This window comes from Fragaria vesca, linkage group LG7 (assembly GCF_000184155.1).
Source record: "Fragaria vesca subsp. vesca linkage group LG7, FraVesHawaii_1.0, whole genome shotgun sequence".
In the NCBI taxonomy this organism is placed as follows: domain Eukaryota; kingdom Viridiplantae; phylum Streptophyta; class Magnoliopsida; order Rosales; family Rosaceae; genus Fragaria; species Fragaria vesca.
In genome coordinates, this window is record NC_020497.1 from 16,634,554 (window position 1) to 16,657,941 (window position 23,388).

Here is a 23,388-nt window from a genome sequence, read left to right on the forward strand (position 1 = left end):
AAGTAGGAGAGAGAGAGAGAGAGAGAGAGAGAGAGAAGAAAAGAATCGGTGTGTTTCTCAAATCTGAAAATGGTGGAGAAGTGGTATTTTGAGGTAGTGGCAGTTTTGTAGATATTTTAGAAAAGAATGGTTTTTTGGGTATTTTGCGTAAAAATTACTGACAAGGCGTGATACTATGCACTGTAGGCCTGAGCTTATGTCCTTATTTGTTTAAATCTGTTGAAAGATGGTTTTTCTGTGTTTTGCAATTGTCTATGGTAGTGGGATGTCATTTTCTATACAATACAACTTTGAAAAGGGTGAACTACAAGTTCTGATATATAAATATATTTGCTCTAGAAGTTTTCTGATTCTTAAAGATTGCAAATCAGAAAGAACACATAGACACTTCTGTGCAAAATTGTTCAGACTATTACGTCAAAACCAGTGGGAAATATATTTACTCTGACTATTTTAAACTACAATTTATAAGGTTTATTTACATAGACCTATCAAACACTCAGGAAAAAAATGACCAAAAATTAACTAGTCAGGAAGGAAATACTGTATAACATAGATTAGCATGTGCGTTAACATTTCCAATCTCTGATCTCGAAATGGATACTATGCACACCTGCATAGTTTTATTGTATTTTCTTGCTCTTCAAAATTACACGTGTGTTAACTTTGCTTTTGTTTATGCGTTTATCCATGTTGGGGCTGTCTTCGAATATGTCAAAGTCAGAAAAACAACTAGATAATGAGGTATGTAGACAGTTTGCAATTTTGTGAAAGAACACTTCATTAAAATTGCTGAAAGAACACTTCTATACAATATGGACACTTCATATTGTACCAACAGATGATTTGCCACTGGTTTCGACCTGATGTACAGAGTCCGGAACGATTTTGCGCAGAAGTGCCCATGTGTTCTTTCTGGTTTGCAATCTTTTAAATCAGAAAAGTGCAGCATCTACAAAAGGAGAGTTAAGTAGATATGAACCAATCACTAGCAGAGATGGAAAGCAATAAATCCTTTTACAATTATATTTCAAAGAAGGAAAATGCAGTAGATTATGCAGGCACTATACATATATCAATGATGTCAAAAATCTTATTTCATGAATGAAGCCTACTCACTTTTGATGTAGAAACAAAAGGGGGACACATTGGGGGCACATATTTAATTACTTACATTGATGTGATAGTTGGAACATTGTAACCAGTATGTATTATGTATATCACATTATATGGTATATGTATATCACCCTATAAAAAGTAAAATTCAAAATCTATCTAATATGTAAAACTCATGTGATGCATCAACTTTGTCCTCAAGTTGTAAAATGAGTCCTCAAAGTAATAATATTAGTTCTTAAAGTTGTAATATGAGTCCTTAAGGATTCATATTACAACTCCGAGGACTAATATTACTAGTTTGAGGACTCGATTTATAAAGTTGATGCATCACATTCACATGTATTAACACATTGTAGAATTTTCCGTAAAACTGAATATAGGACAAAATCTGTATTAAGCTGATCACACTACAAAGTACAAAGTGCAGTAGGATATAAACTCAAAACTTCTTACTCGGGACAACCCTCAGAAGGAGGAATATATTGATAAATATTTGCCAAAATAGTAATTGTTCGGGGTTGTTCTACTTACCCTTAAATGGACTTAGAATCTTGCTTTTCCATGAGCAGTACCTTAGGGAAGAACAAACATACATTTTCTGCTAGTCCACACATATGATTTCCGGATCTTGTTTTCTGTTGATTTTGGTTTTAATTGTAATCTCTTTCTTCTTGCCAGTAGACTTCTCCACGGCTGAGACACTAAGGACACTATTAGCATCAATATCAAAGCAAACATCAAACTCAGGAAGACCCTCAGGAGCAGGAGGAATGCCATCAATCTCAAATACAGCCAAAAGGTTATTCTCTGAGGTTGTTTTGCTCTCACCCTCAAATATGGCGAACTCAATAACATCTTGGTTTGCATAAGATGTTGTCAGTGTACGTTGCTTCTTGGTGGGGATTTTGGTGTTTTTAGGAACAACAACAGACATCAGATCTCCAATAATCCTCACCCCGAGTGACAGGGCAGTGACATCCAAAAGAGTAAAGCCTTGAAGCTTCTCATTCCTACTTCCATTCAAGAGGGCAGCTAGAACAGCAGCACCATATGCCACTGACTCATCAGGATTTATACCTTTACAGAGCTCCTTTCCCTTAAAAGTATCTTGTAATAGCTGTTGCACTTTTGGAATTCTAGAAGAGCCACCAACAAGAACAACATCATTGACGTCGTCTATATCCATTTTAGCATCCTTCAAGCACTTCTTCACCTGCTGCATACACTTCTTGAAGAGATCCATGTTCAGTTTTTCAAATTTGGCACGCGTAATAGGCATAATGAAATCAATACCCTGATGTAAACCATCAATCACAATGTTTGTTGTAGTCATAAGTGAAAGATTCTTCTTTGCCTCCTCACATGCATTTCTCAACCTCCTAAGAGCCTTAGAATTCCTAATGTCCAAACCATACTGCCTCTTAAATTCCTCAACACAAAAACTCACCATTCTGTTATCGAAGTCTTCACCGCCTAGGTGGGTTTCTCCGGCCGTGGTCTTCACTTCACAGGCGCCATCTCCTATGGTAAGCAATGAGACATCCAAAGTTCCACCACCCAAATCAAATACCATCACGTTTCTCTTACAATACCAGCCAGCCTTCTTGACCAGCCCATAAGCTATGGCTGCAGCAGTTGGTTCATTGATTATACGCATCACATTTAGTCCAGCTGCAACAGCAGCAGTTTTTGTAGCTTGTCTCTGTGAGTCACTGAAGAAAGCAGGGACAGTTATTACTGCATTCTTCACAGTTGTGCCGATATATGCTTCAGCGGTACCACGCATCTTTGTGAGAACCATGGATGAGATATCTTCAGCAGAAAACTGTTTCTCCTTATCCGCCTGGGTAACCACAATCATGGGCTCGTCATCAGGACCTTTAATTACTTTGAATGGCCAAAGCTTTATATCATTTTGAACAGAGGTGTCACTAAATCTCCTGCCTATCAACCGCTTGGCATCTGCCAATGTACGTAAAATAGAGACATTTTGTTCAATAAAGGAATAGGAGAATATAAGTACAATATACATAACTTTGTTACAAACAGTAATGTGATTTATGGCTTGATGCTTGGTATTGGTAATGTGAAATATGCCCATTTTGATTTATCCGAATTCTTGTAGTACTAGAGTCTCCCACTCTGCTATGACATTACTACTTAGTTGTAATGCCTAGTTAACGATATACAAAAACCATCGTATTTTACACAAATTAAGAAAAGAAAAGTCATTTACGCCATTTAACAGTTTAGGCAATATAGTTTTCACCTATACAAAGATAAATTATATACATACATTACAAACAAAAATGCTAAGCAGAATGAGAACTGAGATGTGAGAAGAAAGTGTTGTGTATACAAAATAAACATGATCAGCTATGAAATGGCAATCATTCAATTTCCTTTCCTGATGTAATCTCTACTCCATGAAACGATATATGTTAAACTTACTCCAAAGTGACATAATTCCAAAATGAAAGATGATGACCAGTATATATTTTTGGTCCAATTTTGCAACTGAGGATCTTCTGAACATGAAATCTTTATTAGTACTTATTTATCTTAATATGACATAATAGAGATAAACTTCCGAAGCATAATCAAGTGAGCTATAAGTCTATAACCGATCAAAGAAACAAACGTGAGAATTTGATCTTACCAAAGACAGAATTGGCAGGATTTCTTTCGAGTTGGTAAATGGCTGCATCACCAACTAACTTCTGACTACCCCAGAAGGCAACAACAGATGGGGTAATCCTCATCCCCTGATCGTTTGCTATTATTTCGACATGATCATTTTCCCATACTGCGACACATGAATTTGTAGTTCCCAAATCAATCCCAATAGCATGTACAGTTTCCTCTTTAGCCATTCTCAGATGACAAAACTCAAACAAGGAAAACTGATGTGGCTAGAGTTAGTTTTTTTGGAAATGAAAGTCTTTTTTGGCTCGAGTAGTTTAAGTAAGCAAAGGTAAAGTCTTTTGGTGGGGTGAATAAGTACTTGGAATGTGTTGCAGTGATTTCATTTGGTTTTTGACCACATTCTGATTCATCAATGCCACAGCACAATGTTCAATGTACAGAGTATAGTGTTACATAAGAGCATCTCCAACAGCTTCCCCATTTTCTTAAACTTCTCAATTTTGGGGAATATAGAGCTGTTTTTAGGTCCAACAGCTTCCCTATCTCATTCCCCAAAATAGGGATGAAGAAGAAAAAGAAGCCTTCATTCCCTAACAGAACCTTCTCAGCTACTCACTAATTAATAACATTACACATTCTAGAACAAGAAAAATTGACAAAAAATATAAAAGACACCCAAGATCCAAGTTTTATCGGTTAAAGAAAAAACCGGGTGCTCTGATAATGACATACCAAGTGAAAGATAAAATAAAAAAAATAAAAAAAAGGATAAGGATCATCGCTTTGGCTGAATTCTCTCATTGGCTTCCTTGGCTTTTAATTTAAGTCATCCATTGCAAATCTAAAGGCCAACATCAATGCACCTCATCAATTGCTCTTAAATACCCAATTAATGCAGTTGTCTTACTAACGTCGTTGCGAAATTCCTTCTACCTTCTCCTCCTTTTCTACTTTCTCATCTGATTGCTCTTTCTTCTCTCATCTCCTTAATTTGTTTGTTTTTTCAAGTTGATCAAAGCATCGAAACAAATTTAATCATTCTGAAATTTAAACTTACTAACTTGAAATGAAAATAAGCATGAATCGGTATAAACAACAATCGGTATCAACAAAAATCGGTATAAGAATATTTCATATTGTTTACTTACTATAAGGAATCAAAACATGAATGTAACTAATTACGATTGATGTTGTTTACTTACCATATGTAATCGGAATTAAAACTAGTTTGATTTCTAAAATACCCCTACAAGAAATGAATTTAAAATACCCCTGAAATAAAATATATATTTTTAGGGTTGGGTAATTTAGAAATATTATAATTATGTAAGGATATTTTGGGAAGAAAAAATTGATTTCATTACCTTGATTATGATACCCATCTCCCCTCTTGGGTATTGAATAAGGGGTTTCGTCAGAAATCAATTCTTGATAAGTAAGTATGATCCATATTCATTCTAATACCTTAATATGTTAGTAAACGTCGGAATTCACTCATTCCAAAATTAATTACATTACTCTTAATTTCATTCCAAATTAGTAAACATGTCCTTATCAGTGGTATTTACTTTTTTCTCATGCCCTATAACAACTCTGTCTCTCTTTCAATTTGATATGGGTTCATCTTTTAGCACTAGGTTCTCTCTCGAACTTTTCTCAGGTGCGGATTTTCGTCCGTTCGTCACCGTACGGTGCCGGCGAGAGCGCGCCTCCACCCCAGCAGCTTCCCCGACCACTTTCCATCCCCGGTGAGTCTGCCGAATTCCAGTTTTCCGGCCAGATTGACTTTGTTTGAAGTTTTGGGTGATCTGGCCGGAAAACTGAAATTCGACGGACTCGCCGGGAATAGAACGTGGTCGGAAAAGCTGCTGAAGTCCACTGGGGTGGAGGCGCGCCCTCGCGCGGCGCCGTATGGTGACGAACGGACGAAAATCAGCACCGTAAAAAACGGTGCGGACGTCCGTAGCAAAGACGGACCGGTTCTCTCTCTCTCTATTCCATCTGGGCTCCTCTATTATTTCGCAATATCTATCCAGTTCAACAAATGGGGTTTCCTTCATTCGCTTCATGTCCCAGACTTGAAATCATCAACCTCAATATTTGGGACAAGATTTGGTGTTCGATTGTGTTTGAGCTCTGGCAAATCGATGTCCGAACAACTAATCTTTTGCTCTGAAGAAATTTGAAATCAACAGTTGTTTCGGTAATGAATTTGTTCCGACTCGGGTGGATTAATCTTTTGGGGATTTAGACTCCCAAGATTCATAAAGATTGGATTTGGGCCCATTACGTTTTCTCACAATTCACAAGTCAATGTTGTTTTTCTCTATGCATTCACCATCTCTGCAACTTGGTGTTTAGTTGCCAAAGATATTAAGAACATGAATGAAGTATTAAGTAGTGCCTTGGAAACATTTTATCTCTCAAACATAGCTAGCCAATTAAGGTAATGTTCAACAGAATCATAAAAAACATATGAATAACAGAAACACGCCAAGGCTAACAACCAGCCAACAAAAGGAATGTTCATCAGCTGGACAACCGACACAAGTTCTAGATAACATCCTCAATGCCTTCAAAAGTTCTTCTATCACTGTTGATTGTAATCCCCTCCTTTTTGCCCGTGGACATGTCCTCAGCAGAGACACTCAAGATACCATTTGCATCAATATCAAAGCAAACATCAACTTTGGCTTGACCTTTAGGAACTGGAGGAATGTCATCAAGTGAAAAATGACCTAAAAAGTTATTTTGTTTGGCTATTTTACTCTCACCCTCATAAACAGGGAAGGCAACTGAATGCTGGTTGTCATAAAGAGTCGTTATTCTCTTTTTCTTCTTGATGGGAATGGGAGAGTTTCTTGGAACCACCACATTCATGTACTTCTTGAAGTTGTGAGGGTCAATTCTTGAATTATGACTCTCCACTCCAAGTGAGAGAGGGGTGACATCCAGGAGACTGAAGTCTAGTAGTTTCCCGTTGAAGTTTCCACCTATCAAGACAGCAGCTTGAATAGCTGCACCATATGCAACAGCCTCATCAGGATTAATACCTTGGCACAGCTCCTTCCCCTTGAATACATCCTGCAAAAGTTGTCGCACTTTGGGAATCCTAGAAGAGCCACCAACAAGAACAACATCATGCACACTGCTTATCTTCATTGTAGCATCTTCCAAACACTTCTCCACAGGCTCCATGCACTTGCTGAAGAGATCTGCATTGAGTTGCTCGAATTTAGCGCGGGTAATGGTTAAAGAGAAGTCAATACCCTGGTGCAGATAGTCAATGCCAATGTCAGCCTCACAGATAGTTGAAAGCATCCTCTTTGCTTTTTCACATGCATTTCGCAACCTCCTAAGAGCCTTGGGGTTTCCAGTGATGTCGACTTTATGTTTCCTCTTGAATTGCTTAACACAATAATCCACCATTCTATTATCAAAGTCTTCACCTCCAAGGTGTGTGTCTCCAGCAGTGGCCTTCACTTCAAAGACACTATCAGCTATGACAAGTAGAGAAACATCCAATGTACCACCACCAAAGTCGAATACTAGCACATTTCTCTTGCCATACCAACCAACCTTCTTGTCAAGCCCATAAGCAATAGCTGCGGCAGTTGGTTCATTGATAATACGCATCACATTTAGGCCGGCAGCAACACCAGCTTTCTTTGTAGCCTCACGCTGCGAGTTATTGAAGTAAGCGGGGACAGTTATAACAGCATTCTGCACAGTTGATCCAAGGTAAGCCTCAGAAATCTCCCTCATTTTTGAGAGGACCATGGATGAGATTTCTTCAGCGCCAAATTGTTTCTTTACTCCCTTTTCGGTGACCTCAATCAAGGGCTTGTCACCAGCACCTTTAACTACCTTGAATGGCCAATGCTTCAAATCATTTTGAACAGAATTATCACTGAATCTCCTACCAATGAGCCTTTTTACATCTGCAAATTGATCATGAAATTAACTAATGCCAATGATCACAAAACTAGCATCCTCGATAAATTATTTCACTCTCTCGGGCCAGAATGCTATGCAAGGTATGCAGTAACTAAATATTATGCATATTGATTGCCTAGCTATTTAGCCATCACTCCTATGAGACATAACACAAAACAGAATAAACTATATATGGAACAATTGAGTTACACTTCCAGTGTTGACGAAATCAGAACACCAAACAATTTATATTGTTAGTTTGTCGAAAAAAAATTATGTAGTTAGCACACATTCTGTATAAATCTGAATCATTGGAACTTTTTTTTTTTTTTTGAAAAGGATAGTTAGAACTTTCCAATGATTCAGATTTATACAGAATATGTGAGTAACATAATAAGATGCTGAAAATAATTGTAACCAAAGGATTCGGAAAGAAGCATACCAAAGATAGAGTTGGCGGGGTTTGTGAAAACTTGGTTAAATGCTGCATCTCCTATCAACTGCTCAGCATCAGTAAAAGCAACATAAGATGGAGTGGTTCTTTTCCCCTGATCATTCTGTATGATCTCTACATGGTCAATCTGCCATACTCCGACACACGAGTATGTTGTCCCCAAGTCAATTCCGACGGCATGGTACCCTTCCTTTTCGGCCATTTTCAGCTGAAGAATCAGAAGAAATAATATGGAAGAACAAAGGAAAAATAATCTCAGAGGAAGGTTGATAGAGCCTCTATGGCTGGAGAGATCACCAGGTGTGGCCGCAAGTGAGAAGGAAAAGCTTTCGAGTGTTGGTATAAGTTGAAGGATTCAAATAGCGTTATGGAATGTAGAGCAGTAGTCATTTACGTTTCTCCAATTTTCTTTGCATGAAACCTTGGAAATTGGAATGCCATATTAATTTTTTTTTAATACTCATACCCAAGAGTCTCTAGTCTCTACCTTTTTATCAGTCTATTGATGATCCCATACTTATCAACGGCATACATAATAGTATTTTCTTTCACGTTAATTAATGTTTATTTAATCGAAATTTACAAAATGCATTCATTGCCTGGTGAGCTTAGAAGTTAGAACACAATGATATGCATACATTTTCCTGAATGTTCATCATCAGAACTTGTCTGGAAGTTCAATAATACATGTATATTTTCACCGATGAATGCATAAAGGCGGTCAGTTCTTTTCGACTCGATACACCAACTCACTTCCATATGGCCCTGCATCTATATAAACAGTCGAGTTCTCATCCATCTCTTCTCCTACCAGCATTCTTGACAACTCTGTCACCACCTTCTTTTCAAGCCATCTCCTAATTGGTCTAGCACCATAAGCCTGAATAGAAACGACACCAGTTCTTTAGCATTTCATGTAAAAGGGCAAAGATGTTGTCATGTAGATTTTGAAAAATAATTGTGACAAGATGCGCAAACATCTTTAGGCAACAAACAGGTAGTTGACAACATTTGTGAAAGCGCAACTTTTGTCGGCAAAATTGTTCAAGATCAAACATTTCCAACCAAGAAATCGTTGGCAAAACTTTTGAAATCGCAAAGCCCTTCAATCTAAGATTTTCAAAAAATTGCTCAAACACCTTTTATAGAGCAGATTGAATAGCTAGTTGATTAACCAACTGCAAATCAAGGAAGTAGAACTAACCGGATCATAACTCTTATGCATAATATAATTCAATGCTGCATCAGTCAATTCCAAAGCAACACCTCTCTCAGAAAGTCGGTTAATAACATCCTTCATTTGCAATCTAGCCACCTTCTTTACTTGCTCATATGAAAGAGGATCAAATATGACAATCTCATCAAGCCGATTTAGGAACTCAGGACTAAAGTGACTTCTCACCTATCCAATCACCAAAAGCTTATTCAGAATACTTATGTGTCAAACAAATGAAACTACAAATTAGAGAGACTAAGGTGGACAGTGAAGCTACCTCTGGCATAACTCTATCACGAGCAACTTGCATTGAACACTCTCCCACTAAACCAGACAGGAGATGTTTTGCTCCAAGGTTAGAGGTCATGATAATCATAGTGTTCTTGAAGTCTACAACATGACCTTGGGCGTCAGTTAACCTTCCATCGTCTAATACTTGCAGGAGAATGTTGAAAATGGAGGTGTGTGCCTTTTCCACTTCATCAAATAATACAACACTATAGGGTCTCCGTCTCACGGCCTCTGTCAGTTGGCCACCTTCATCATGACCAGCATACCTATAAACAAAGAAGGAACCAACTTTTAGATGTTATACTCAAGAAAAGTTGTTAACTAATGTTTGGACTTTGAACAAAACTCAAAATGTACTTACCCTGGAGGAGCACCAATCAAGCGCGAAAGAGAATTTTCAGAAAGGTACTCAGACATGTCTAGTCTCACAATTAGATTTTCATCATCAAAAAGTTGCTCAGCTAGAGCCTTTGCAAGCTCAGTTTTACCGACACCGGTTGGACCCAAGAATAGGAATGAGCCAGTTGGTTGTTCTTGCCTTCCTAGCCCAGCTCTTGACCTCAAAACCGCCTCAGAAACAGCAGCAACTGCCTGTTCTTGACCCACTACTCTTTTATGCAGCCTCTCAGCAAGTCCAATTAGCCTCTCTTTGCCATTCTGGTCTAGCCTTGTGATAGGTATGCCAGTGGAACGGCTCACAACCTCTGCTATATGCTCTGGTGAAACAGCTGTTGTCAGCATCAAGTTGTTATTGCTGTTCAATTCAAGCTGTGCGACAGCAGTTTCCAATTCCTGAATAGCTCCATAACGTAAGTCAGCAACCTTGGCAAAATCACCTCTTCTTTCAGCCTGTGCTAAAGCAAGTAACAGTTTTTCTCGCTTCTGCTTAAACCGTTGAGTTTCATCAACCTTTTCCTTCTCGTTTCGATATTTGATCATCAAAGGCTGCAGTTTGTCTCTCAAGTCATCAAGCTCTTTTCTCACCTAAAAATATCAAGTTACAAATCCAACAAAGAACACCTGTAATTAGTGGAAACACAATCTGTAAAAGATTAGAACCAAAAAGTAATCTCCAATAGTACAATGGAGATGGAATAATCGATCGATACTTACTTCAACAAGACGAGCTTTGCTACTTTTGTCCTTCTCTTTTTCAAGTGCATGAACCTCAACTTTCAGCTGCATTATCTTTCTTTCAATGTTGTCAATCTCTTCAGGCCGACTATCAAGCCGGACTCTCACATTTGCACAAGCTTCATCAACTAGATCAATTGCCTTGTCAGGAAGACGTCTGCCTATAAAACAACCAGAGTAAAGTTTACTACTACGAAATTCATTTTACTATAACACATCCAATGCACCAATATTTTACAGCAATGTTATACAAACACATGTTCTACACTATATCAGTCATCTGTAACTTGTTACCTGTGATGTACCGGCTTGAAAGTTCTGCAGCAACAACCAGGGCACGGTCCAAAATTCGCACACCATGATGACTTTCATATCTCTCTTTCAGCCCTCGAAGGATACTAACTGTGTCCTCAACACTAGGTTCAGCCACAATAATCTTTTGGAACCTTCTCTCAAATGCAGCATCCTTTTCTACATATTTCCGGTACTCTTCAAGGGTTGTTGCACCAATGCACCTCAGCTGACCTCTAGCAAGCATTGGCTTAAAGAGGTTGGCAGCATCCATATTAGACCCCTTAACTCTACCAGCACCAAGAACAAGGTGAATCTCATCAATGAATAGAATCACCTTCCCTTGAGCCGCTTCCACTTCATTCAAAACAGCCTTTAACCTCTCCTCAAATTGTCCTCTATACTGTGCCCCGGCCAGCAAAGCACCCATATCCAATTCTATGATCCTCACATTGGCAAGAGTACTAGGGACATCACCTCTTAATATCCTCTGAGCCAAGCCTTCAACTACAGCAGTTTTTCCAACTCCTGGTTCTCCAACAAGCATTGGATTGTTCTTTGTTCTCCTTGAGAGATTCTGAATAACCTGCCTTATTTCTTGGTCTCGGCCAATAACTGGGTCAAACTTTGCTGCTTGTTCAATAAGGTCTCTTCCATAAGTTTTCAACGCATTGATAGTCATCTCCTGGAAGGCAGTCTCCATATCTCTCCTTTCCTCCACAAAGGAAAGAGAGTGCTTTGGCTGAAAATGCTATTATAGGGTAAAAAATCAGCTACTATATATACATCTTGCTAGTGACTAGTGACACGAATTGCAAGAGACTCGTATCCAAGAAATGTAACTGAAAATGCATCAATAAGTATATAGCCAGAATGCAAATTTACTGATGAAGCATAAAATCACACATACCAATCACTGCAAAGCATATGGCTGATATTCATCACCCAAAAAAAAATGCTGTATATAGAAGCAAAATCCATCAAAGTTCATAACAGAAGTACACAACCACAAGTCCACAATGCCACCAAGAAACCTTCATTTCAACCAAATGAAAACAGAAACCTTAGTATACATTTCATATCGACTAAGAAGATAAAAAGCATATATAGAACTGACATGGAATCAAATTCTCATTAAGATTCTCAGAATTCAACAACTTTCTCTTGAGAGCTCTTGAGATAGAGTTCAAAGGGGAAAAAAAAAAAAAAACCCTAAGCATTCCTAAAGCGATATAGATTGAAGTCATTTAACATAAGAGAAAGGCCAAGAATATCACGGACTCATAGCCTTGAAGGTCACACTACCTTATAAGGGAGCTGAAGCTACAGCCTGAAATTTTTGTTGGTGTGCAGCGAGTACAGTTGTGTTTGGCCTCTTCGATTTTGGCTCCCTTTACCTTTAGGTTCTATATGATACAGTCGAGTCGATGAACGAAGATGAGAGACTTTTTTATTTTGATCGATGAGCGGGAGACTTCTTATGGCGACAAGAATCGTAGACTCCAATGTTTTCAATGGCTGACTTGTTACAGATTTACAATATATGATTCATTATTGTTACAAAGGAGGAATAAAAGGCCGTAGTGCCTAACAACTTGTTATTTGTTAAAATTATTTAAGCTAATAGTTGTTCTTGACTTCTTGGTACAATCATTTCACTTAAATGGCCAGTGAGATTATGAAATATAGTCAATGGCTACCTGGATCTGACTTACAGAGGAAACAGTCATAGTGAATGTGCAGAAATTAGAAAAATGCACACTTGTCCCAGTGGTTTGCAGCTTAATGAAACAAATAAATCAATATTTTTTTTTTGTCTAGCCTCTTATAGAATGATCACCGGCAAACAGCAATCCTAATTGAGAATTTTTCCGGCCAAAGATTTGTAAGCAACAATGTTAACTCTGTTTTTGAGTTCATTTCCAAAGTGTTTTGTAGATATGTTTTCGAGAAATACATAAAGAGATGCTAAATTGATGAAGCGATTCACCAAACTAAACAAAGCAACAAAAGGAGTGCTGATTATCTCCCTAATCAAAATCGCTCATTCTTCACCAAACAATACAAAAGCCAAATTCCCTCATGGATTTACCAAATTATAGCAAATCAGCAATATCACAAGTACTGTATATATAAGAATTAGAATTATCATTGAAGCTTCAGTAATACGGACTAAATTCTAATAGTTCTTCTGGCTCTTATGCCTCACAGTGAACTCCATTTCATTGTCCAACATATACTTTCAAGTAAGTTCATGACTTGCATACAACAGTAAAAATATGGCCAAACCCTTAAACATATCAAAAAATTTATTACCAAATACCAACACATTAATTTCTGGTACAAGCAAAACTTCAATGCCCTTAAATATTTCTTCACTGTTTCTTACTGATGATAGTGATCCCTTTCTTCTGGCCGGTACACGTATCCTGAGCAGACACACTTAGAATGCCATTTGCATCCATATCAAAGCAAACATCGAAGCTAACACATCCAGCAGGAGCTGGAGGAATGCCCTGAAGAACAAATTTACCCAAAAAGTTATTATTTAAGGTTGTTGAGCTCTCACCCTCGTAGATTCCAAATACAGCTTCAACTTGGTTGTCATACGTAGTCCACAATGTGATGTTCACTTTTATGGGAACTCTGGTGTTTCTTGGAATCACAACCTGCATACAATGTTCATCACCTGTACTCGGCACCCTAATCTCAACCCCAAGTGATAGAGGGATTACATCCAAGAGAGTGAAATCTTGAAGTTTCTCAATCTCATATCCACTCAACACCGCAGCTTGAACAGCAGCGCCATATGCTATTGCCTCATCAGGATTAATGCCCTTACATAGCTCCTTTCCCCTGAACACATTCTCTAAAAGTTGCTGCACCTTTGGAATTCTGGAAGAGCCACCAGCAAGAACAACATCATCAACACTGTCTACATCCAAGTTTGCATCCCTCAAACACTTCTCCACAGGCTCCATACACTTGTTGAAGAAATCCATGTTCAGTTGTTCGAATTTGGCACGTGTAATGGTCACATAAAAATCGTTGTCTTTATCCAAGCAATCAATTTCAATCTCAGTTGTAGCCGAAAATGAAAGCCTCCTCTTTGCCTTCTCACATTCATTTCTCAACCTCCTAAGAGCTCTAGAGTTTCCAGCAAGGTCTGCATTTGTCTTCCTCTTGAATTGCTCGACACAGTAATTCACCAATCTATTATCAAAGTCTTCACCTCCAAGATGAGTCTCTCCAGCAGTGGCTTTCACTTCAAAATCACCATCACCTATTGTAAGTAATGACACGTCTAAAGTACCTCCACCTAAATCAAATATCATCACATTTCTCTTGCCATGCCAATTGGCCTTCTTGTCAATACCATAAGCAATGGCTGCAGCAGTTGGTTCATTAATGATGCGCATCACATTTAGGCCAGCAGTGGCACCTGCATCTTTTGTAGCCTGGCGTTGAGAGTTATTGAAGTAAGCAGGGACAGTGATGACTGCATTTGTCACCGTTGATCCAAGGTATGCCTCAGCAATCTTCCGCATCTTTGTGAGAACCATGGATGAGATTTCTTCAGCAGTAAATTGCTTTTCCTGTTCCTGATAGGTAACCACAATCATAGGCTTATCTTCAGGACCTTCAATGACCTTGAATGGCCAAAGTTTCACATCGCCTTGAATAGAATCGTCACTGAATTTCCTACCAATTAACCTTTTAGCATCTGCAATAAGATATCAAGTTTAGACTTTGGATTATTTGATTTAAATAGGTAATTTATTTCTTTAAGTTTAGAGACCAAGTATAAATCATCATATGCATCTATAAATATGTAATTATGTATACATCCACTTCAAGTGAACTATGAAAGAGATATATAAACCAAATATAGTTAGTAGATTGCCCTATTTTATCTGCTTATTGAACATTTCAGAAACAATTTAAACAAACTGAATGCATATATGTCTGTGTCTCTGTGATGTGGGAAGAAAATCTTACCAAAGATTGAGTTGGTGGGATTTCTCAGGATTTGGTTAAATGCTGCATCCCCTACTAAGCTCTCAGTATCAGTGAACGCAACATAAGATGGTGTAGTTCTATTTCCCTGATCATTCACTATGATTTCTACATGACCCTGCTCGTGCTCCCACACTGCTACACACGAATATGTAGTCCCCAGATCAATTCCAATTGCACGGCCTGCTGCTCCTGCCATTCTCAGCTCAAGGACGTGAAGATAAAAAAAATAAAACAGTGAAGAAAAAAAATTATGAAATGGTTGCAGAAATCAGAACATGGTAAGGAAAGAAAAGTACCTGCCTGCATACCAAGTCAAGTACTGGAAAGTCCAAGTCAATACATAGAACTCGTCCATAAACATTTCATCAACTTGTAGGGAAGAACCATTCTTTATTCTTTTCTTTTCTTTCTTTATAAGGATCTGGCATTTTCAGACGATTCCCTACTATGAAATGCCCAATCATAAATGAATCACCAACTTCTGGAATGAACATGCAGCCAGAGACTTTGCTGGTTAATTGATTAGCAGTTGAAAAAGATTGCTCACGATCGTGAGCAACTCAACCATTGACTAGCTAGCAACTTTATTATTCTGCAAAACCAACAACAAGGATACTACCCAAAATAAACATTGTTTATATCTGCATGTGATGTTTATTCTAAACCCCCATTCAGTAATATGAACAAGTTAGAGTAGAGGCACATAAACAGAACCATACAAGCTCCAACTTCATTTTTGATAATAAGATGCCTTTAAGTACATTATTAGCTTAAATTATAAGATGCCTTAGTAATTCTGAGTAGCTGACTTGTCACATTATTCAAGCTAATGCTTTTACTTCAAATGAACTTGGAGCATCTTATTATCCAAAAATAATAATAAATATTAACACAAAAGAGCATCTCCAAGAGTTTAATAATTAGTAATAATACTGAACATATGCTATCAGAATATGATATGGGAATACCGCAGTAATACTGTGAGAAGATTTGTATAGGCTTGTATTTAGCTAGCCATTAATTGCTCTGCAAGAATTAAATGACGTCGTATAACACACAACATAAGGGTGCTGGTTGCCCCCCTCCATCTAGTCTCATTCATCACCATACATAACAAAAGAGGCATGACTTCACAAATTCATCATTTATAGCAGTAACAGAACATTGCCAGTATAATAATCTTCAGTAACACTTCTTCTTTTTTTCTTTTTTTTTTAAGAAAAATCAAAAGGAGGTCAACTGTATTTTTATTCCGTATTAAAATTAGCTCAGAGGTACAATTGAAAGATGCAGAAATACATCAACAAATGAAAATGCCATGTGCCAGACTTAATGCAAAGAAGCATCTGAAAAGAAACCTAACAAGAACACAAAAAAATGTAAAATTTCATCAGTAGGCAGAGCAAGACTGTAACTGAATTCATAAGAATAGCATAAAAGATGGGGAAACAGAAGATCAATTTCAGCACACATGTATGCCTTTCCTTTCAGGTACTAGAGCATAAATTATCTTACTTCAGGCCCTCGATTCTTCACAAGTTTTTACTGATTGTGATAGTTTTCTTCTGGCCGGTGCCCATCTCCTGACCAGAGACCGTCAGGATACCATTTGCATCAATATCAAAGTAAGCTTCGAATTTAGCTACACCTGCAGGAGCTGGAGGAATGCCCTCCAGACAAAATTCACCCAAAAAGTTATTGTCTAAGGTTGTTGAACTCTCACCCTCATAAATTGAGAATTTAACTGAAACCTGGCTGTCAAAAGAAGTTTCTAACGAAATCCTGTTCTGTGTGGGAATTCTAGTGTTCCTTGGAATCACAACTGACATAAAATTTTTATCACCAATTTCATTAGTCTCTACCCCAAGTGATAGAGGGGTGACATCCAAGAGAGTAAACCCCTGGAGTTTCTCATTTCCAATCCCACTCAAGACAGCAGCTTGAACAGCTGCTCCATATGCTATAGCCTCATCAGGATTAATTCCCTTACTCAGCTCCTTACCCTTGAACACATCCTGTAGTAACTGCTGCACCTTGGGAATTCTAGAAGATCCACCAGCTAGAACAACATCATCAACATAGCTCACATCCATGTTAGCATCCCTCAAACAGTTCTCCACAGGCTTCATACATTTGTTGAAGAAATCCACATTGAGTTGTTCAAATTTGGCACGGGTAATAGTTGCATAGAAATCATTTTCTTTATCCAGGCAGTCAATTTCAATTTCAGTTGTAGTTGTAGATGAAAGCCGCCTCTTTGCCTTCTCGCATTCATTTCTCAACCTCCTAAGAGCTCTAGCATTTCCAATTAAGTCCACCTTATGCTTCCTCTTGAACTGCTCTACACAGTAATTTACCATTCTGTTATCAAAATCTTCACCTCCAAGATGAGTCTCTCCAGCCGTGGCCAACACTTCAAAACCACCATCACCTATGCTCAGTAGTGACACATCTAAAGTACCACCACCTAAATCAAATATCAGCACAGTTTTCTTTCTATACCAACCAGCCTTCTTGTCAATTCCATAAGCAATGGCTGCAGCAGTTGGTTCGTTGATGATACGCATCACATTTAGGCCAGCAGTGGCACCTGCATCTTTTGTAGCCTGACGTTGAGAGTTATTGAAGTAAGCAGGGACAGTGATGACTGCATTCCTCACAGGTGATCCGAGGTAGGCTTCAGCAGTCTTCCGCATCTTTGTGAGAACCATGGATGAGATTTCTTCAGCAGCAAACTTCTTTTCTTGTCCCTGGTGGGTAACCACAATCATTGGCTTATCATGAGGACCTTTAATGACTTTGAATGGCCAGAGTTTCAAATCACTTTGAACGGTGGCTTCACTGAAATTTCTACCAATTAACCTCTTTGCATCTGTGAATTGACAAATTGATGAAATTTTAGATTCTATCAGGAAAAGAATTATCTGTATCCCACTTTTACTAAACTGTACATACTATCAAAAATATGTTAACCAAATATAGTTAGCTACAGCTGAGTACGTGCACTACTTAACATATAGAGAAACTTTGATAAATCAAACATGAAACCTAAAACAAAACTTCTGACCTCCTAACTCTAAGAACTCTAAACTTTTTTTAACAGAAAATATGAAAGCTTAGATTTATTATGCTAAACCGAACCCCCAACTTATCATAATCCTAATCCATTTCCATATCCAGCAAGCTCAAACTTAATTAGGCACACATTCTGTAGCTACATTTGTAGTGGATCAAAGAAAAATCAGTCAACAAATTAAGACTAACATTTTCAGAGCAACAATTGCACAATGAGAACAGATGAAATAAAACTGGTGGTCTTAGAAAATTAATGATCCTACCAAAGATTGAGTTGGTAGGGTTTCTCAGAATTTGGTTAAATGCTGCATCGCCTACTAAGCTCTCACTCTCAGTATCAGTGAATGCAACATAAGATGGGGTAGTCCTGTTGCCCTGATCATTCACTATGATTTCCACATGACCCTGTTCGTCCTCCCACACTGCTACACATGAATATGTTGTCCCCAGATCAATCCCAATTGCACAGCCTCTTACTCCTGCCATTCTCAGATAAGAACTTCAAGAAGAAAGCAATATATCGAATGAAGAAGAAAGTTAAACTACTGTTGTGATAAACATTTCAAGAAGATATAAAGAGTGCCTGGGAACCAAACCAATGAGAGAACAAGTCCAAGTCAAATTGTAGAACTGGTCACTTATTGTCCAGTTTTGGGAAAAATCATTAGTTTATGCTATGATCAAGAAGAATTTGTACAGTTCAGTTTTATTGTTTTAGGACACAGAAATGAGTCATAACAACTGTTCTGAACATGCACCCAGAGACTTTGCAGCTTCAATTATTAGCAGAAAATTTATAATGATGTTACAGAGCTACTTGCAAATAAATTAATGATGATTACTAACCAACTCAGACAACTCAAGCATTGACTTACAAACGTTCATTTGTTCTTCAAAATAACCAGAACTATCCAAAATACTAGATCCATTCTTTTTGTGTCTGTAATCTTAAATTCTGTGCTCCATTTAATTAGAAACAAAAAAACCAAGTCAAAGGCGCATGGACACCTATACCAAGCTTACTAACTGAGAATGGATTTAAGGAAGATAGAGTTGGAAATGGACAAGTAATTTGGTGTCTGATATAACTATGTAAGTGTCAGCGAATCCTTGGTCCTGTGTGACCGATCTCCCAACCTAGCTGTGAACAAAATTTGCATATGAAAATATATACTTATTTTATAACTAAACTGCAGTAATGTGACTTATAACTTACTAACTTATAGTACAATACCCATTCTATATAATTTCCTTTACATTCTGCACCATTTGAAACTAGATTCAACAACCATAAAATCATTTGAATCAATATATTATATATATATATGTATCACTGTTATATTGTCTCCAAACAAACAACTTGACAATTGAATTCCAACCTGGTGAGATTAGAGAACCCAACCTGATTCTTTGCAAACTATGCAACTCTATCAGCAAAACATACAAGAAAAAGAACCTGGAAATTAAGTCTGTAAGCAAAACAACCGGCCAGAAAAAGTGAGTACCCGATGACTGCCTAACTTCCCCCTAACCTGGAAAAGTTACAACAATTTTCAGCGTAGAGATCAAAACGATTTTATCATATATGCCATTTCAGCCATAGGCCAAGAGGAATAAGAACATAAAACATAATGAGAGAAAATTGACGAAAATGACTTAGTATAAACTCTTTACACTTACAACTCTAGCATCGTTGCGAATACAATCATATCTCATATTACAAAACTCAGAAATCTGAATGAAACTTTGTTTTCAGATATTGATCGAGCTTATTGTCAATGAGTTTGAAAGACACAATTTTTCAATATCTCACTTAAGGCATCATAATCTCTTAAAACTACCCAGATCATTTCAATCTTCAGTCTCAAATTATAAAAGGGAAACATACATGTAGCTGATCAAAGAAAACATAAATTTGATAAACAAAGAGATGAGCTATACCGAAATGGAGTTTCTTGGGTTACCAATGATCTGGTTAAAGGTTGCATCACCAACCAACTTCTCTGTTTGAGTAAAGGCAACACAAGATGGAGTTGTCCTGTTGCCCTGTTCCTCTACATGGTCCCTGGCTCGCTCCAAACCGCAACGCACGAGTAGGTTATCCCCAGAGCAATCCCTATTGCATGTTCTTCATTTCCCTCCATTCGTGGCTCAGAAACTCACAATCAGAGAAGGAAAGAGGGGTTCTTGAAGGAGATGAAGTTGAAAACAGTGAGGGAGAGTAAGGCTGTAGTGATTATGATTGAGAGTGAGGCATTTGATGAAGAGGGAAATAAAATAAAAACAAAAGAGAAATGAGTGCTTTGACAATATATATATATATATAGAGAGAGAGAGAGAGAGAGAGAGAGAGAGAGAGAATCAGGAAAAAGTGAGATTATTTGCAATGTTTTACACGCAAAGCCAGAGCCTTCTGACGCTCATGTGTTTCAAACACATTTGTAGCGGTGTTGTGATAAATTAGACAAATAAATTGCATTATAATGTGGCATAACACATCAACATATCTATGTTATTCACATTTATAGAATTTCTTTTTATTTTATTTCTTCACAGTATTTCATCTCCTTTAGCTTCCAAAAGAGTTAAATTTTACTTGCCAACAATTCTTGTCAGAATAGTATATGTTTCTTCTATTGTCTAATGAAAGAACTTGGAGTGAATTTTAATAAACAAAACTAGAAGAATGCTATCAAAGCAATAAGGACTCAGTGTCCTGTTGAGAATCTATGTGCACATTTGATGAAATGCGCATGCATTGAGTTGTGGTAAAATTACAGAATTCAAATACATGATTACTTTGATAATTTGAGTCCTCAAGCACTCAACCAGGGTTATCTCTTAGCATAATAAGGCAAGTATTAACAAAAGGACCACCACAGCAAAAGAAGACCATTCGCCTACTCCTTCCTTGATCACCATTGGAGACTTCAGCTCACCTGGAATAGGTAGAACAACTTAGAGACATAGAAAAGCCCACAAAACAAGAAATTGGTTTTATACTATATGTACAATATTTCAGCCTTATCATGTCTTACCTCATCTTCTCAATCCTTAATGTTCTTCTGTCACAAGTAATTGTAATCTTTTTTCTCTTGCCTGTAGATATCTCTTCAGCAGAGACACTCAAGAGACCATTTGCATCAATATCAAAGCAAACATTGAACTTAACAGTGCCCTTGGGAGCTGGAGGAAGATCGTGGATGGTAAAGCTACCCAAGAGATAATTGTTCAAGGTTGTTTCACTCTCGCCCTCAAAAATAGCGAACTCACATAAAATTTGGTTGTCTATGGAAGTGGGCAGAGTTTGGTTTTTTAGGACTGGAATTCTAGTATTTCTTGGTATCACAACAGTCATATTATGATTAGATTTCAATGGCTTACTGATCGTAGTCCTAACTCCAAGGGACATTGGGGTGACATCCATGAGAGTGAAGTCTTTAAGCTTTCCAATACCGTTTCTATTCCCATCCAAGACTGCTGCTTGAGCAGCTGCACCATAAGCCACAGCCTCTTCTGGATTGATTCCCTTGCAAAGCTCCTTCCCCTTGAACACATCCTGTAATAGCTGCTGCACCTTAGGAATTCTAGAAGAGCCACCAATAAGAACAACATCATGGACACTGCTTGTGTCCATTTTAGAATCCCTCAAACATCTCTCCACAGGCTCCATACACTTGCTAAACAAATCCATGTTGATGTGTTCAAATTTGTCACGAGTAAATGTTATATAGAAATCAGTACTCAGGAACAAACAATCAATCTCAATGTCAACAGAACAAGCAAATGAAAGCCTCTTCTTTGCCTTTTCACATGCATTTCTTATCCTCCTTAGAGCTCTGGAGTTACCACTGACGTCCAATTGATGCTTCCTCTTAAATTCCTCAACACAATAATTCACCATTTTGTTATCAAAGTCTTCACCTCCGAGATGAGTGTCTCCAGCAGTGGCCATCACTTCAAAAACATCATCCCCTATGCTAAGCAGCGACACATCTAGAGTACCACCGCCCAAATCAAATATTACCACATTTCTCTTGCTGTACCAGCCAGCTTTCTTCTGAAGGCCATAAGCAATTGCTGCGGCAGTTGGTTCATTTATTATACGCATCACATTTAGGCCAGCAGTAGTACCTGCATCATACGTAGCCTGCCGCTGAGAATTATTGAAATACGCAGGGACAGTGATAACTGCATTCTTCACAGTAGAGCCCAGGTAGGCCTCAGCAACCTCCCGCATCTTTGCAAGAACCAGGGATGAGATTTCCTCAGCAGCAAACTTTTTTTCTTTACCCTCCTGGGTAACCACAATCATAGGCTTATCCTCAGGACCTTTAGTAACCTTGAATGGCCAGAGCTTCATGTCATTTTGGACAGAAGCATCAGTGAACCTCCTTCCAATTAACCTCTTTGCATCTACAAATTGGTTTCAAAATTGTCATCATCACCATATGATATAGCTTATAGGAAGTTAGGAACAACAATTATTCACTATATTACTAACTCCTAATACATATATGTGATGAGAAATCTAATACTAATCCAAATTCTATCCCAACTAGTCTCTTACTCAGACATGAAATAAAGAACTCTGTACATATAAAGTGACTGTAAAAAAATCGTACTTAGAGACAAGAGTGAGATAGGATGCAATAAAAAAATATTTAAAAAAAAGAGAGAGTAAAGAGTAAACTGATTGTGGAAGTGGAGTGATGGGTTACCAAAAATGGTGTTGGCAGGGTTTCGGATAATCTGGTCAAGTGCAGCATCACCTACCAAGCTCTCTGTATCAGTGAAAGCAACACAAGAAGGAGTAGTCTTACTGCCCTGATCATTCACTATCACTTCAACATGATCGTTCTCCCACACAGCCACGCAGGAGTTGGTTGTCCCTAGGTCTATTCCTATTGAATGACCCTCTCCTCCTCCGTCCATCCTCAGACCAAACAACTGAAACAAGTTGAACACCTATTTGCTTGCCCAAAAACTGAAGAAGAAGAAGGAGAAGGAAAAGAGAATGGCCGTTTAGGTAGTTCTGACCCGAGAAAAACTGAAGAGGGGTTCTCGAAGAAGATGAAGTTGAAAAGGGTGAGGGACTGTAAAGCGGCGGCAGTAGTACTTATGAGACGGTAACTTTGATGAAGAGGGAAGCTTTGGGAAGATAAAGAGAGAGAGAGAGAGAGAGAGAGAGAGAGAGAGTATTTGA

At 38.0% G+C, this 23,388-nt stretch overlaps 5 protein-coding genes across 5 annotated transcripts; all 5 read right to left on the bottom strand.

The window, feature by feature from the left end:
• Positions 1 to 1,720: 1,720 nt before the first annotated feature.
• Positions 1,721 to 8,357, bottom strand: LOC101297494 (probable mediator of RNA polymerase II transcription subunit 37c-like). Its single transcript, XM_004308817.1, has 4 exons — positions 8,144 to 8,357; positions 6,339 to 7,706; positions 3,779 to 3,982; positions 1,721 to 3,081 (listed from the first exon to the last, which is right to left on the bottom strand). Exons 1-4 carry the CDS (start codon positions 8,355 to 8,357, stop codon positions 1,721 to 1,723), a joined length of 3,147 nt encoding a protein of 1,048 aa, XP_004308865.1.
• Positions 8,358 to 8,876: 519 nt separating this feature from the next.
• LOC101297790 (chaperone protein ClpB1-like) lies at positions 8,877 to 11,790 on the bottom strand. Its single transcript, XM_004308818.1, has 6 exons — positions 11,091 to 11,790; positions 10,776 to 10,957; positions 10,024 to 10,646; positions 9,649 to 9,928; positions 9,360 to 9,557; positions 8,877 to 9,035 (listed from the first exon to the last, which is right to left on the bottom strand). Exons 1-6 carry the CDS (start codon positions 11,788 to 11,790, stop codon positions 8,877 to 8,879), a joined length of 2,142 nt encoding a protein of 713 aa, XP_004308866.1.
• Positions 11,791 to 13,398: 1,608 nt separating this feature from the next.
• On the bottom strand, positions 13,399 to 15,303 carry LOC101314994 (heat shock cognate 70 kDa protein-like). Its single transcript, XM_004307476.1, has 2 exons — positions 15,087 to 15,303; positions 13,399 to 14,811 (listed from the first exon to the last, which is right to left on the bottom strand). Exons 1-2 carry the CDS (start codon positions 15,301 to 15,303, stop codon positions 13,463 to 13,465), a joined length of 1,566 nt encoding a protein of 521 aa, XP_004307524.1. The 3' UTR covers positions 13,399 to 13,462.
• A 1,140-nt stretch (positions 15,304 to 16,443) lies between these two features.
• LOC101315281 (heat shock cognate 70 kDa protein-like) lies at positions 16,444 to 19,359 on the bottom strand. The gene is made up of 2 exons (XM_004307477.1): positions 18,446 to 19,359; positions 16,444 to 17,979 (listed from the first exon to the last, which is right to left on the bottom strand). Exons 1-2 carry the CDS (start codon positions 18,666 to 18,668, stop codon positions 16,640 to 16,642), a joined length of 1,563 nt encoding a protein of 520 aa, XP_004307525.1. The 5' UTR covers positions 18,669 to 19,359; the 3' UTR covers positions 16,444 to 16,639.
• Positions 19,360 to 21,117: 1,758 nt separating this feature from the next.
• On the bottom strand, positions 21,118 to 23,117 carry LOC101298080 (heat shock cognate 70 kDa protein-like). The gene is made up of 3 exons (XM_004308819.1): positions 22,904 to 23,117; positions 21,221 to 22,598; positions 21,118 to 21,121 (listed from the first exon to the last, which is right to left on the bottom strand). Exons 1-3 carry the CDS (start codon positions 23,115 to 23,117, stop codon positions 21,118 to 21,120), a joined length of 1,596 nt encoding a protein of 531 aa, XP_004308867.1.
• Positions 23,118 to 23,388: the final 271 nt, after the last annotated feature.